Source organism: Mastigoproctus giganteus, chromosome 2 (assembly GCF_048544385.1).
Source record: "Mastigoproctus giganteus isolate SK-2022 chromosome 2, ASM4854438v1, whole genome shotgun sequence".
Lineage (NCBI taxonomy): Eukaryota > Metazoa > Arthropoda > Arachnida > Uropygi > Thelyphonidae > Mastigoproctus > Mastigoproctus giganteus.
The window spans coordinates 52,224,261-52,241,325 of NC_143576.1; the positions used below are offsets into that span (position 1 = coordinate 52,224,261).

The window sequence follows — 17,065 nt, forward strand, 5'->3', positions numbered from 1 at the left end:
CTATTGATTGCTTATGTTTCATATGAGCTCACTTTATTCGGACAGGTAGTGTTGATGCTTAGACATAACCAAATTTGCAGTTTTAATATGTATACTTTTTTGTTTTTAGAATAACTGGTATGTTTAATAATTTTTTGTTAGAATATTTATTATTGTAATAAAAGTTTGATTTGAAACATGTCTTCAAGCAATTACTTTTTTTTTTTTTGGGGATACTAGTATCCCAGCTTCATACATTAAAAATACCGAAATACTGGTATTAAGATTTTGACCAGTATTGTGAGCCCTACATGGTAGCAGATTAGCTTTATCCTTGGCTGAAGTAACAATAGAACCATCTGGTTTTGACAGAGGTGGGAGCAGAGATGGGCAAAAGTTGTGTTCAATAGCTTTCACAAGAGACCAGAATGCTTGGCTACCATTAGGGCAAGAAGCACGTTTTCTACTCTGGCTTAGCCTACTACTTAGCCTGTTCAAAATCTAGTTTGGACTGATTAATAACTGCTTTACAATTTTTGCAAGCTTTGGTGTAGGCAGAAAATGAAACTGAAGAATCGGAAGCGAGCCAATTACGATATGCAACATTCTTCTCTTGAACAGCTTTAGCCCATTTATGGGAAAACCAACATTTAGATAAAGGATGAGATTTTAAAGTGGAGTGTGGAATAAAGGATTCCATTCCTACAAGAATAATTTCACCGACACAATCTGAGCAAATGTTGATATCAGAAGTTTTGAAACAGTAATCCAACCAAGGAAAAGAAGAAAAGAAATCTCACAGGTCAGCCCATTTTGCATTCTTGTAACGCCAAACAACATGAGGTTAGGAATAGCCATGAGATAAAGGCTTCATTGGAGAAGAGACAATCACCAAGTTGTGATCTGAGGTGCCTATAGGATCACTCATTTCAACCGTGTACTTAGAAGGGTTGTTTGTGAGAAAAAAGATCAGCATGTCGGCTGTACGGTTGGGATTGTCCGTTATTCTGGTAGGTAAATGAACAACTGATAACTGCAATTCTGGCAGAAAAAGTACATGGTGTTTAGCAGGCTGCAAGTGGAAATAGACATCGTTGAGATTAGAATTGAGACCATGTATATTGGTGAAATGAACAAGGAAGTGTTTGGGAGGTTTAGATCTTTTCGCAGATAAGCGTGTTCTCTTAGTTTGACAATTTATGGTGTATTCAATAGTAAGAAAAAGTGGGGGGGGGGCATGCTGTATGAAGTAATGAAATTTTTGGATATGGCATGGGAAGAATATACCCAGATCCTTGACATAGAGGGGCCTCGAGAATGCCCCCCCCCATACACACTACTCGGACTCCTGCCAGTCACTATCTGGCAGAGTAGAGGTAACAAGATTATACACTAGCTGATCCAGAAGCTTTCTAGAGAGTTACCAATAGGTTTGGTCCGGTGTACTAACTAGCGGCCGGCTCTGCGAACACCATTTTAGAGCTGTACCCTCAAAATGTAAGGAAGTTTGGATCTCACCATGGTGTTCATCATAACTTCAAAAGACATCAGTCATACTGCATGATGGAAAAGATGGGGAAGGGTTGACCGGAACTTAGCTCTGGAGACTAAATGTGGGTTCCACCACTTTAAGCCTCCCATAAGCAAAGTGGTGGTATTGCACTGGTTGATGAGAGTCATTTACCACCTATACTCTCAATGGACAGATATAACAATCATAGAGAACATATAAGGACTTTTTTTTTTATACAATCAATAGAAAGTGAGGACTGTCAATATAAAATCAGAAGGAATTAACAATTTAAAAGGTTAGGTAAGTAACAGAGTGTGACCTAGCTGAGAATGGGACAGAACCAACCAAAAACAATCTACTACACAAATTTTCACCTAATCAAACTCAGTGAGCCACAACACTGGCAATTTTACCTATCTGAGCAGTTAATAAACACCATCTGAGACTAGGAAAGGAAAGATTAGTCATCTTAAACTTACTCCTGCAACATTTTAGATCTCGTGAGAAGATGGAAGAGTTACCACATAATGTGAGTGCCAGCAATAGAGGCTTATCCTAGAGTTTTCAAAGTTAATAAGACAGACACAAGTGACAATGGAGGTATTGTCACTTGTAAAGTGATTCCCATTTGTAAAGCTGATATCTAGTAAACAGTTGAAATGTTACGGAATGGTACTAGTTCTTTCTGTATTATATTTTACTTAATTTCAAATGTTTGAATATTTTAATTTGCAAAATTAAAAGAGTGCATTTTAAAAGTAATAAACCCAGCATTTGTTACCTATGTGATGTTATACAAATCATAATATAACCAGAATTTTAATTAAACTTCTTAATGAATATAAAGTATATTTAGTGGAGGCATTAGCAATTAATAGCATGGCTTCGACAATGCCTCTCACCCACATACACACTACTCAGACTCTTTCCAGTCACTATCCGGCAGAGTAGAGGTAGCAAGATTATACAGTAGCTGAAGCCTCCTAGAGACCTTATATTCAAAATGGATGTCTGTCTGTAGATATTTCCAATGCGTCACATCTAAAAATCTTGTTGTTTAATCACAGCCCTTTGCATCGTGCATGGATTTTTCCATTTTTATTCATAAATAAGAATGGAAGCAAAAATGGAATACTTAATATACTGAGAATAGGTATCCAAAAAGTGCAATTCCCTTGTGCCACTATCCCATGATTAAAATTCCTTTTTTATGCTTCATTTTGTTTTTTATGTTGAACCCCAATCAAGTTGCTTATGAGATGTGCACATATTTGATGCCGACCGGGCTACCAGGTGGGTAAAGTGTCTGCCTGGCACCCCAAAGGTCGCGGGTCGAATCCTGCCTCAGGTTTGGATCAGAGTAAAAATGCAAAACCTTTGGGAGGTGCATTATGGCCACAGAAGCCGATGTGCCAACAACTAACAAAAAAAAAAGCATATTTTATACCACCTATTAAGTTGTGATGTCATGTCTCTGATTTTTATTTCATTCCTTTTTATGGAAAAGGGATGAAATAAAAATCAGAGACATAACTTCTTTAAACTCAGAAGAAAATTGTGAGGTAAATTATTTAATAACGAAGCTTTGTTAAAGTATTTATTCTAAATTTGCAACTTAAGTAACTAGAAGTGTGGAACTCTTCTAAGTAGTACTAAATGTGTAATTTAAGTATTTGAACATACCTTGTAGGATTCTTCTGATATGGCTGCTTTATCAAATTCTTTCCATGCATCTGTTCTACAAAAACAGAATATATGTAACACCTCATTATATGTTTCTAATAATTCTTTGGATTAATAATTTGCCACCATTCTAGAGCAGTGGTGTTCAACTTTTTCCCTGTACAGCAGCCATATTCAAAGTTAGATTTGTTTCGCAGGCCACACTGAGTGATTCAGGAAAATATTGTACTTTTGTACTTATTTTTTTTTTACTTACTTTTGTTAAAAAAAAAAAAAAAATGTACTTTTGCTTTTAAATGCTCACTTTAGAAAATTTACAACCAGAAAAGGATAACTGCTTTCAATATTAAGGTGAATAAATAAATATAATGTTACACCTAAAATTAAAAATATTCGAAAATTTTATTAAGTACAATACACAATGACATTTAACGAACAAATCTTAACATTTAATGAGATGACCGAGGCTGGATATTTTTAGATAATTGTTCAAAATTATCTAAAATGATAGATAATCATTTTATGATAGGTTTATTATAGTTTTAATGATAGGTTGAAAATTTGTGTCCGAAATTCTCAATATGGAATGAAGATGCTCATCTGTTATTCTGTTTCTTTTGAAATATTTATATGATTTTATGTGTCAAAAAAATTTGCTCGCAAACATACACTGATCCAAACAAAGTAGCAATTTTCATGCATTTTCTTTTATTAGAGGAAAATTTTCAGGTGGGAGGGCCTTGTAGAATTCAAGTAGTTTATTTTCACAGTCCATCTACTTATTTTTGAACTATGTTTAGGCTTGAAGATCAATAATTTCATGTTGCAAGCTGGAATTGCAGTTTTTCAGCCATAGAAGTAAATGGGTTCTCAAACAAGCTAATGTCTTTTTCATAGGATCTTAGATCTTATAGCAAATCGACTTTAAAACTCATCAAAATGTAATTGTAATAAAAAGAGGCAACGATTCTTTGGAAATGTGTTTCTCCTTTAGCTGAACAATATTCAAAGTGAACTACATTGCCTTGTTCAATTTGGGATTTAAATAATAACAACTTATTCTGAAATGATTCGATGTCACCAAACAAATCAGACCAATTTTCCTTTTCCTTGTAGTTTTAAATTAAGGGCATTTAAATGACTAGAAATTTCTGTATGAATGGCAGGATCACACAGCCAGTCCATATTTCATAGTTGTTTTATTGGTTTCCCTTTTTTTTGTCATATAAATATCAATTTCATGATGCAGTTTAAAGAAATGATATAACAATTTGCACAACTAAGTCATCTCACTGCACAATGTAAAATTACATCATCATATTCAGCTTCAATTTCTGAAAGAAACTGCTGAAAATTTAGTAATTAAGGTCATGTGATCTTAAAAAATTTACAATTGAAATAACCACATTCATAACGGGTTGGAGATCCAATACGTTCCCAAAAAGACCTTCTTTTATGCACAATGCAGTGAATTGGAGTTTCAGCTCTGATATCTATCATTTTCTTGGTTATTCTACCCATAAGCTCAATGTTTTTACCAAACATTTTTTTTTTTTTTGCACTGTCCGTTGTGACTCCTACCAGGCTTTTAATATTTAATCCTAACTTTTCAATAGATTGGGAAAACATTTCAAAAAGATTTTCACCTGCAGTTGTTCCATGCATACTCTGTAGATCAATTAAACCTTCAACTGGTACAACATTATCATTAATTCCAGGTACGAAGATAAGGAGGTGGACTGTGTCATTTACATCAGTACTGTCTTCCAGTCTCAACTAAAATATTTCATTTTTTCATGTTTTCCAAAAGCTGTTTGAATAAATTCTTTCCAATATCTTCTGCTCTTTGAAAAATTTTTATTTTTTATTTTTTAATGTAAACCCCAAACACGAGAGGTATTAGAACCTATAGTGCTTAGTACCGTGCTTGGGTTGGAGGTTGAGACGAACAAAAGAAGATATTTGTTGACATTGGACTTGAACTTCTGTAGACTGTAATTTTCAGGAAATACGTATGAAGGAAGGTTGTTCCAGAAAATGGCATTTGAAGGAGTAAACGAGGAAGATGAAAAGTTGGTTCTGTGGGTTTGAAGTTGGACAGTAAATGGATATTGGCTGGTGGCGGCATGTGTTTGGACTGTTTTGAAAGAGAGAGAGAGGGAATTATAGAAGCCAATTCAGAATAACAGTACCCATGGAAGTATCTGTAGAAGAGGCATGCAGCAGAAACTGTACATCTATGATACGAGTGGAGAGACTCTGTTAGAGATGAATCATTAATTAACCTAACTGCCCTCTTCTGAATGAAATCAAGAAGCCTGAGAAAGGCTTTGGGGACACCACCCCAGATGTGGGAACAATATTCCATGGCAGAGTGGACTGGTGATTTATACAGAGTGAGCAGCTGTTTGGAAGAAAAGTAACGCTGAGAGCGAAAGAGAAAACCAAGTTTTTTAGATGCAGTGGAAGCAATATTTGTAATGTGCTTGTACTAAGAGAGATTAGAAGTCAGGGTAATCCCCAAAAGAGATATATCATTTTGCCTAGAAATCGGAGTGTACTAAAGATAAGCATAGGAGCAGAAGAATCCTTTTTGCGAGACATAAGACAAGACTGAGTTTTAGAAGGGTTGAAATCAACTAAGTTGTCTTTGCCCCACTGGAGCATTACCTGAAGATCGGCATTTAAGTAATTCGTAGCAGATTTTCGAGAACTTGAAGCTGATTGAGCTGGACAAGGTTTCTCAAAATGGAAAGTGGAATGCAATGTGCTATCATCGGCAAAACTATGGATAGGATTTCCAGTCAATGGAAGAAGGTCATTAATATACAAGAGGAAAAGAGTGGGGGAAAGAACTGAACCCTTGGGGGACACCGGGATTAGTGGAGAAGTTAGAAGACAGAGAGCCATCTACCATCACTCTCAGTGAGTGATCAGAGAGAAAACTGGATAACCATTACTAAAAACAGTTGGCAAACCATAAGATGGAAGCTTGTTTAGAAGACTTTTATGCCAAATACGATCAAAAGCCTTTAAGATGTCAAGCACAACTATTTGTGTTTCACCAAACCTTTCCATTGAATTAGTCCATAAATGGGTAACATAAGCCAGAATATCGCCAGTGGATCGACGCTGACGGAATCTATACTGGCGATCATTGATCAGACAGAAGGTTTCTAGGTAGTTTAAGAGTTGGCGGTTAATTGATTTCTCCATTACTTTAGAAAGAGTAGACGTAATTGCAATGGGACGATAATTGGATCTGAGGGATTTGCCACCCTTTTTAGGAACTGGCTGGATATGAGCAAATTTCCAAGCAGAAGGAAAAACACCTATGGTATAAGAAAGTGAAAAAAGGCGGCAAAGAATAGGAGTAAGTTCAGGAGCACAGGTTTTGAGAACAAGTGGAGAAATACCATTGGGACCTGGAGCTTTCTTAGCATCAAGATTCGTCAAAATTCTTCTGCCATCCTTTTGATGGAAGATCACAGGAGGCATTGAATGGAGCGTGTTGGGAATTGTGGGAGGTGTTTTACCAAGATCATTAATACATGAGTTGGAAGAAAAATGGGATGCTAGCAGGTCAGATTTATCCTTGGCTGAAGTGACAACAGAACCATCTGGTTTGGACAGAAGTGGGAGCAGAGATGGGCAAAAGTTGCGGCCAATAGATTTGGCAAGAGACCAGAATGCTCGGCTACCATTGGAGAAAGGAGCAAATTTTCTACTCTTAGCCTGTTCAAACTTTAGTTTGGACTGATTAATAACTGCTTTACAATTGTTGAGAGCTTTGGTGTATGCAGAAAATGAAACTGGAGAATTAGAAACAAGCCAATTACGATATGCAACGTTATTCACTTGAACAGCCTTGGCACATTTGAAAACCAAGGTTTAGATAAAGGACGAGATTTTAAAGTGGTGTGTGGGATAAAGGATTCCATTCCTGCAAGAATAATTTCGCTGACACGATCTGAGCAATCGTTGACATCAGAAGTTTGAAACAGTAATCCAACCAAGGAAAAGAAGAAAAGTCTCGCTGATCATCCCATTTTGCATTCTTGTAAGGCCAAACAACATGAGGTTGGGAATAGCCATGAGATAAAGGTTCCATTGGAGAAGAGACAATCACCAAGTTGTGATCTGAAGTGCCTAAAGGACCTCTCACTTCAACCATATACTTAGAAGGGTTGTTTGTGAGAAAACGATCAGGCTGTATGATTAGGATTGTCCGGTATTCTTGTAGGTAAATGAACAATCTGTGCAAGGTCATTAGCAATTGCAAAAGCCTCAGCATCTCGACCAGCTGGGTCGGTGTGACTAGAAAATGGAAGCCAGCTGGAGTTGTGAACATTAAAATCACCAAGGAAAATTACCTCACTGTTAGGAAAGTTGGACTGGAGAATGTCAAGTTGCAAAGAGAGGAAGTCAAAGAGCTCCAAGTGATTAGTGGAGTTGGGAGAACGGTAGAGACAACAGATGAATTGTTTGTTAAGACACACTAATGTGTTGTATCATTGTTTATTTCTACAGACAAATTTCTTCCACATTTTTTAACAAACAATGTGTAACAAATTCACCATCACTGAACAATTTACTTTCAAAAGCAATCAGATGTGCAATAATTGGCACTGACAGCATAAACATTTATTGACTGATATTGTTTTGTTGTTTTCTTAATTCATTTTGTTAATTTGAACACTTTTCTTTTCGCAATACTTCTTTATGTTGACCATAAGATTTATGCTTGGAATTATCGTGTCATTTTAAATTATATTCTTTAAAAACCCACCTTACACACCAAACACTGCTTTTTCGTTTTAATCAATGAAGAAACAGTCTTCAGTCTACCTTTGATCAAAAACGCGACACTCCAAATCGATTTTCCTCTTATGGAACAATTTTAAGGATGATTTTTTTAATTCAATACAATGAACATGTTATATCAAAATAGCACACTCTAACAATATGAAAAGATTGATACGTATCTAACTGTATTTAGTGTACGTATGACTGCACTAAACCACATGTACACTTTTGATATAGTGAGGGCTCAATGTTTGCATGCCTGTACATGCAGTGGCATGACTCTCTAAAATGCTGTTTTAGTTCACTTTCCATGTGGGCAGTAAAAAAAATTATGTGTGGGTCAGATCTGGCCCCATGGGTTGTAGGCTGGACACTACTGTTCTAGAGAATCTAGAGAGCAGATATATCTGCTATATCAGTTAACTCCCTTCATTTACAGTCAGAATCGCTTCACATTTTGCGTAGTAGTATATTAAAGTAAAACCTGGATTAATAATGGCTGTCTACTTATTAACTGAATCACTGCTTTCCTTTAAAAAAATTTTTTTTTTGAATTTTATTTCTGTTTTTTTTTTTTTAAACGTTTACACTACAGTTAACTGTAAAGAAAGTGTTAAGTGCATACTCTGCTACCTAGGGCAGAAAGTCATGAAACCAAACCCACAGCCATGGGAAACAATGTGACACTACTCTAATTGATGCTACATGTGAGGCTACAATGTGGTAGAATGTTTGCTGTTAAAAACAGTCAATGTTGAAAAGTAAACTGGAAAACATAATTCACACAAAATCCATAAAGAAAAAGAAGAAGAAAAAGGAATACATAAGTTTAAAAAAAAGTGAGCAAAAATGTACATTTGTATAACAATATATACATATATATATTATGCATACATACATACATATATATAGAAAGGGAAATAATGAGTGAAGGAGCAGTAATTGAAAAGGTGGAGTCATATACTTATCTGGGACAAGTTATTAGCTGTAAAAATGATAAATGGCTGGAAGTCAAGAGAAGAATAAATTTTGGATGGATAGCATTCAGGAAATATAGTCACATACTGAAGAGCAATATCCCAGTTTGTCTGAAACGTAAAATAATGAACCTATGTATACTCCCCACCATGACTTATGGAAGTGAAACTTGGGCACTCACCAAAAGAATGGAAGAGAAGCTGAGAACTACACAGCGAAGAATGGAACGAATCATATTGGGAATCAGACTGTTAGATAAGAAGAGAAACATATGGATTAGGCAACAAACTCAAGTAGAGGACATTCTTATCAAAACTAAAGAACTAAAATGGTCTTGGGCAGGACACATAATAATGTGTCCTGCTGACATGATGACAGATGGACTAAGAAAATAACAGAATGGTATCCAAGAGGGGCTAGAAGAAAACCTGGAAGACAAAGGCGGAGATGGATAGATGAAATTCATGAGTTTGTGGGTAGTATATGGATGTCCAGTGCTCAAAACAGAAGGAACTGGAAAGTTGCTGGAGAGGCCTTCATCCTGCAGTGGATTGAAAATGGCTGATGATGATGATGATGATATACATATATAATAAATTTTGCAGGGGATTTCGAGGATTGCTGGGAATCTTTGTGAAAAAAGTAAATACATGGGTTGTGTTAGGGTACTAAGAATAGGAACAAGTGCATGTACACTTGAGCGTACACCAATGCTAGGAGTTTGCTAAATAAATTTGATGAATTTGAGGTGTTCAAAACATCAAAAGCAGATATTGTTGGGATATCAGATACATGGAGACACACAGATATAAGGAATGAAGAAATGGAATTTGGGGAGTATAATGGGCACAGGAAGGATAGACAGAATACGAAGGAAGGAGGGGTTTATGCTAGCAGTTAAGAAACACTTAAAATCCAAGGAAGTAGAGCCAGTCAACATGGGAGTATAATGGGTACAGGAAGGATAGACAGAATACGAAGGAAGGAGGGGTTTATGCTAGCAGTTAAGAAACACATAAAAGCCAAGGAAGTAGAGCCAGTCAACATGGGAGGACAGAGCAGTATTAAGTCAGGTTGGGGTGACATAAGCACTGGTAAAGCAAAATTGAGAGTAGGAGTGTGTTATAATCGTGACTCTGATGAGTATAATAAACAGCTGTACAGAGAAATAGAGTGGGCCAGTAAATCAGATTGTCTTATAATAGGGGATTTTAATTTTGGAGATATTGATTGGAATTTGTGGGTAGATCACTCACAAACTAGAAAGGTTTTTGTGGATTAATTGGATGATTGTTTTCTAGAGCAACATGTTCGGGAGGAAACTAGAGGGAGTAATAGACTTGATCTGATTATCAGTAGTGATCCTATATCCATTAAGAATCTGCAGATAAAGGAACCACAAGGTGGTGGTGATCAAAACATTATTTAAAGAGGTATCTACCATCAGGGATTTTGGAATTTTACTTTCGTAAAAGTGACTATGGTGGTCTGAGACCACCATACATAGTCACCTTTACGAAATCTCTACAGTGGGACCAACTAATGATGTTACCAACAGTAAATTCAAAATGGGAAGCAAAGAATTAATCTTACAAGCTACTAGGCCTTTCATACCAACTAAGAATTACTGTTCAGGATTTAAGCCTAATTGGATGACAGATGAAATAATGAGACATGTGGCAGAGAAGAAAATTGCAGAGGATACATAAAAATTAACATGTGACACGGAAGCCTATGATAGATATAAGCTGATATGTAACCAATTCCAAATGCAAGTTAGGCAGGCAAAGGCAGATTACAAAAAAATCATTGGCAAAGGATGCAAAGAAAAACAGCAAAGAGTTCTTTACTTAGGTAAACCCCTAACAAAATAAGTATTACAACCTATAATACCTAGTACCATGCTTTGGTTTGAGGTTGAGAAGACGAGAGAAGATATTTGTTGACATTAGACTTAAACTTCTGGAGACTATAATTTTCAGGAAATACACTGAAAAAAGGTTGTTCCAGAAAACGGCACTTGAATGAATAAATGAAGAAGATGAAAGGTTGGTTCTGTGAGTTTGAAGTTGGACAGTAAATGGATGTTGGCTGGTGGCAGCACATGTTTGGACTGTTTTGAAAGAGAGAGAGTGGGAATTATAGAAACCAATTCAGAAGAACAGTACCCATGGAAGTATCTGTAGAAAAGGCATGCAGCAGAAACAATACATCTATGAGACAGTGATTGGAGACTCTCTGTTTGAGAGGAGTCACTAATTAACCTCTTCAGAATGTAATCTAGAAGCCTGACAGAGGTTTTGGGAGTACTGCCCCAGATGTGAGAACAATATTCCATGGTAGAGCAGATTTCCAATTTGTACAGAGTGAACAGAGTACTGTTTGGAAGAAAAGTAATGCCGAGAGCGAAAGAGAAAACCAAGTTATTTAAATTCAGAGGAAGCAATATTTGTAATGTGCTTGTGCCAAGAGAGATTAGACATCAGGATAATCCCAAAAGAGATATATCAACTTGCGTAGAAATTGGAGTGTCACCAAAGATAAGCATAGGAGCAGAAGAATCCTTTTTGCGAGATATAAGACAAGACTGAGTTTTAGAAGGATTGAAATTAACTAAGTTGTCTTTGCCCCACTGGAGAATTACCTGGAGATCGGCATTTAGGGAAGTGGTAGCATATGTTTGAAATGTTGAAGCTGATTGAGCTGGGCAAGGTTTCTCAAAATAGAAAGTGGAATGCAATGTGATATCATTGGCAAAACTAAAGATAGGATTTCCAGTTGATGGAAGGTCATTAATATACAAGAGGAAAAGAATGGGAGAAAGAACTGAACATTGGGGGACATCAACATTAGTGCGGAAGTTGGAAGACAGAGATCCAGCTACCATCACCATCACTGAGCGATCGGAGAGAAAACTGGTTAACCAATTACAAAAAACAGTTGACAAACCATAAGATGGAAGCTTGTTTAGAAGACCTTTATGCCATACAAGATCAAAGCCTTTGTGATGTCAAGAGCAACTGCTTGTGTTTCACCGAACTTTTCCATTCAATTTGTCCATAAATGGGTAACATAAACCAGAATATCACCAGTGTATCAACACTGATGGAATCCATACGGGCAATCTGATTTGTATTTTATTGGCGCATCCATACTGGCAATCATTGATCAGATGGATGGCTTCCTAGGTAGTTGAGTTGGTGGTTAATTGATTTCTTCATTACTTTAGAAAGAGTAGAAGTAATTGCAATGAGATGATAATTGGGAGGGATTTTTCAATCTTTTTTAGGAACTGGCTGGATATGAGAAAATTTCCAAGCAGAAGAAAAAACACCTTTGGTATAAAAAGTGAAAAAATTCGGCAAAGAACAGGAGTAAGTTCAGGAGCGTAAGTTTTGAGAACAAATGGAGAAATACCATCAGGACTTGGAGCTATCTTAGCATGAAGATTTGTTCAAGTCCTTTTGACGGAAGATCACAGGCGGCACTAAATGGAGTGTGTAGGGAATGGTGGGAGGTGTTTTACCACGATCACCAATACATGAGTTGGAAAAAAAAATGGGATGCTAGCAGGTCAACTTTATCCTTGGCTGTAATGGCAACAGAGCCATCTGGTTTTGACAGAGGTGGGAACAGAGACGGACAAAAGTTTCAGCCAATTGCTTTGGCAAGAGACCAGAATGCTTGGCTACCATTAGGGCAAGAAGCATGTTTTCTACTATTAGCCTGTTCGAAATCTAGTTTGAATTGATTAATCACCCCAGGGGCTCACATCTGGTGAGTATGGGCTTGGCACACTAAGGATTCTGAGCTGGATATCATCATTCTTCTCTTTCTTGGTGATTCCCTTTTACTTCTCTCTCTCTCTCTCTCGACTAGAACGGCATAAGCCTCAGGCTTCCTTGTACTATATGGCTGCTAATAATAATAATAATAACTTCTCTACAATTGTTTCGAGTTTTGGTGTAGGCAGAAGATGAAACTGAAGAACTGGAAACAAGCCAATTACGATATGCAACATTCTTCTCTTGAAGAGCCTTGGCACATTTATTGGAAAACCAAGGTCTAGATAAATGAAGAGATTTTAAAGTGGAGTGTGGGATAAAGGATTCCATTCCTACAAGAATAATTTCACTGACACGATCTGAGGAAATGTTGACATCAGAAGTTTTGAAACAGTAATCCGACCAAGGATATGAAGAAAAGAAATCTCGCAGGTCATCCCATTTTGCATTCTTGTAATGCAAAACAATATGAGGTTGGAAACAGCCATAAGATAAAGGTTCTATTGGAGAACAGACAATCATCAAGTAGTGATCTGAGGTGCCTAAAGGACTAATCATTTCGACCGCGTAAAATGGTTGTTTGAGAGAAAGAGATCAAGTATGTTTCCTGTATGCTTAGGATTGTCCAGTATTCTTGTAAGTAAATGAACAATCTGTGCAGGGTCATTAGTACATGTCGACCATCACTAATCCGGCCACTGGTAAGCTGGTTTCACCGCTAATTCGGACATAATTTCCGCAAACTTAATTTCAAATTTCCCAGGTTGGCATCAGCAAGCCATTCCCAGTTGTTTTTCTGCATTTATTATTATTATAACCTGCTCACATTTAGCCCCAGCCATGGTTACAATGCATTAAGGAAGTACCTCTTGTGGGGGTGGTAGTAGTAGTAGTAGTGGCATGTGATGCCAGAAAGCATGTGTATGAGCTTATGCAGCATAAGCCAAAAAAAAAAAAAAAAATCACACCATTCTCTCCAAATGCCTGTCCAGTTCCTCCTTAAATTTATTCAACCTATCAACTTCCACAAAGACAGATGGAAGTTTGTTCCAGCAATTAACCACCCGCTGGCAAAAGGCAAATTAATCTGTCTTTTCTTAATTTGAATTTATGCCCCCTTAGGTTCATAATCTGAACAAGTGGAGGGATCCCATCAGAATTCAGCGTGCTCAACCTATTCAAGGCCTTATATACCTCAATCAGATCACCTCTCTTGGTAAGAGGATCCCTTCATTCCCCTCACCAATCTTGTTGCCCTTCTCTGTACACACTCAAGTAAATCTACATCCTTCCTAAAATGAGGCCACCAGACCTGTATGCAGTCAAGGCATGGCCTGACCATTGCCTTATACAGAGGGATAATCACCTTCTTTTCCCTGCTAGCAAAATTCCTATATATCATTGACAAAACCCCATGACCTGCCCTGCCCTGCCCTGGCAGACTGTCTGCATTGCTCAGAAAACTTCATATCTGCCTGCACATTTACTACCAGGTCTTTTTCTACCACCTTAAGTATAGTACCACACAGATGGTATGTTTCTCTGGGGTTACTTCTACCCATATGCAGTACTTTGCATTTGTCAAGGTTAAACTTCAGTTGCCACTTCTTAGCCCATCTGCCCAAATTATCTAGATCCTGTTGCAGTAGCACACTGCCATTAATATCATTAACAACCCTGCCAACTTTTGTATCATCTGCAAACTTCGACATTAAGCCTGATATACCTTCATCAATATCATTGATAAATATACAAAACAACAGTGGACCCAACACCGAATCCTGTGGGACTCCACTAATAACATTAGTCCACGAAGAGCAGCACCCATTGATTACCACCCTCTGTCTTCTCCCACTTAACCATCCTTTTATCCATTGTAGCAACTTACCCTTAATACCATTCTGCTCCAATTTGCACAATAGTCTTTCATGCGCAACAGTGTCAAAAGCTTTCCTGAAATCCAAATAGATGATATCAAAATTATTTTTTTCATCCAGTTCCTTTGTAACCACATCATAATATCCTATCAAATTTGTCAGACAAGACTTTCCCTTAACAAACCCATGCTGTGTCTGAATTATTGCTGCTGTCTTGTCTAGATGATCCTGCAATGCATCTTTAACCAGTGACTCCATTATTTTACCCGCAACAGAAGTTAAACTAACTGGTCTGTAATTACTCATGTCACCCTTCGATCCCACTTTGTGAATTGGGGATACATTTGCACATTCCCAGTCCGTGGGAACCTCCCCTGAGTCCAAGGATGCTCTCATAATTATGGCCAAGGGTTTGCTTAGTTGCTTTGCTGCCTCCTTTAATATAACTGAATAGATCCCATCTACCCTAGGTGCATTTCTTATGTTTAATTTCAACAATTTCTCCTCCACTTTGCTCTCAGTTATTACAAAATCATTAAGTAACCTGCTACTATTTGATAACCTTCTGCTATTTCCAAACCTTAATAACTCCTTGTGTGTGAATGTAGATGCAAAATACTCATTCAGTTTGTTTGCTATCTGGGCAGGATCATCAACAGTCGATCCATCGATATCAAGTGGACCAATCAGATTCATCCCCTTCCTTTTAGAGTTTATATAAGTAAAGAAATCTTTTGCCAAGGATTTCTCGTAATCTGCCTTCGCCTGCCTAACCTCCTTTGTGGCCTGATTACAGACTAGCTTATATCTGTCATAGGCTTCTGAGTCGCTTGATAATTTATATGCATCCCATGCATTTTTCTTCTCTGTTACGAGTCTCATTAGTTCATTAGATAACCATTTTGGCCTAAATCTCGAACAATATTTCTTAATAGGTATACAGCGCAAATACCGTACATTGTCCATAACAGATTTGCACTAGCATTAGCAACGGTCCATGATGCAAGAAAGCAAGCTTATATAGTATCAGGTAAAAAAAAAAAAAACCCTTATTTCACCCATCCCCTCGCTCCAAAGTTTTGTCAAGTTCTGCCTTGAATCTATTTAAGCTATCAACTTCTACAACAACAGATGGAAATTTGTTCCAGCAATCAACTACCCGCTGGCTAAAGGCAAACTTCTGCACATCTATCCTACACCCGTCTTTCCTCAATTTGAATTTATGCCCTCTCAGGTGATTATTCTGAGCAAGAGGAAGAATCCCATCAGCATTGAGCATACTCAAACCATTCAAGGCTTTATACACCTCAATGGGATCACCTGGTCTAGTCTCCAGACACTGTAATTGGCAAAACTTAAGCCTTTCTTCGTAAGAGCAACCCTTTGTTCCATTCACTAATCTTGTTGCCCTTTTTTGTACTTGTTCCAACAGCTCTACATCCTTTTTAAAAATGAGGGCTCCAGACCTGTATACAGTACTCAAGGTGTAGCCGCCTGACCATTGCCTTATACAAGGGGATAATCACCTCCTTATCCCTGCTAGAAAAATTCCTGTATATCATTGACAAGACACCATGAGCTACACTTGCAGACCGTCTGCACTGCTCAGAAAACTTCGTATCTGCCTGCACAATTACCCCCAGGTCGTTTTCATTCTCTACTACTGTATACGTGCCAATTGTGTGTTATGGTGCCTCCATCTGGTACCGAAAAGCCATCCTAGCAAGAAATAAATGTAAGCTGGATTCAATCCAGAGGTTTATGCTCCTTTCAATTTGTAGGGAATACCGCACCATTAGCATACCTGCTCTGCAGGTATTAACTGGATGTCAGCCACTATTCTTAGAAGTGGTTAAAAGAGGGCTTTTTTAAAAGAGGGAGTTCCAACCCAACTGCTAAATTTTCAACTTGACACCACAAACGGCACCAGGCAGGAAAGACAACTGATAATCCAACATCTACAAGGGATTTGGCAACATGACTGGGACACTACAACAAAAGGGGCCATCAAAAATCGTTTCCTTCCATCTATAAGTTCAACTCACCCAGAACCTTCACCCTGGTTTTCGCCTTGCCTCGATGTGACCTTCATCATCACCGGCCATGGATCCTTCCAACAAAAACTGACCGCCATGAGAATTGAGAATGATCCACGTTGCCAATGCGGCGAAGAGGAGTCCTGGGGCACCTTATGTATGAGTTCCCCAGCTATGACAACATTAGGCTTAAATTCCTCACCACAATAAAGAAAAACCCTTGCAATCAAGAATTCACTCTGCTACTCAAGGAAGATACCTATAAGGCATTAACCACCTACGCACAGGAAACATTTGAAGAACTCAGACTGCAGAACTCAGAGCCCAAGAACTAAACCGGACTGGCGTGGGATAATTCTCCATCCTCCCCAGAACAACGCAGACATAATCATGCAAACCCTAATAGGG

General features: G+C 37.7%; 1 protein-coding gene across 1 annotated transcript in view; it reads right to left on the bottom strand.

Moving 5' to 3' along the window:
* The window catches only part of LOC150089302 (uncharacterized), a 600,028-nt gene that overhangs the window by 145,368 nt on the left and 437,595 nt on the right, over window positions 1-17,065 (bottom strand). The window contains exon 10 of the mRNA XM_090389942.1: window positions 3,176-3,230. Coding sequence (XP_090246068.1) covers window positions 3,176-3,230 — 55 coding nt within the window. The remainder of the gene's footprint in view (window positions 1-3,175; window positions 3,231-17,065) is intronic.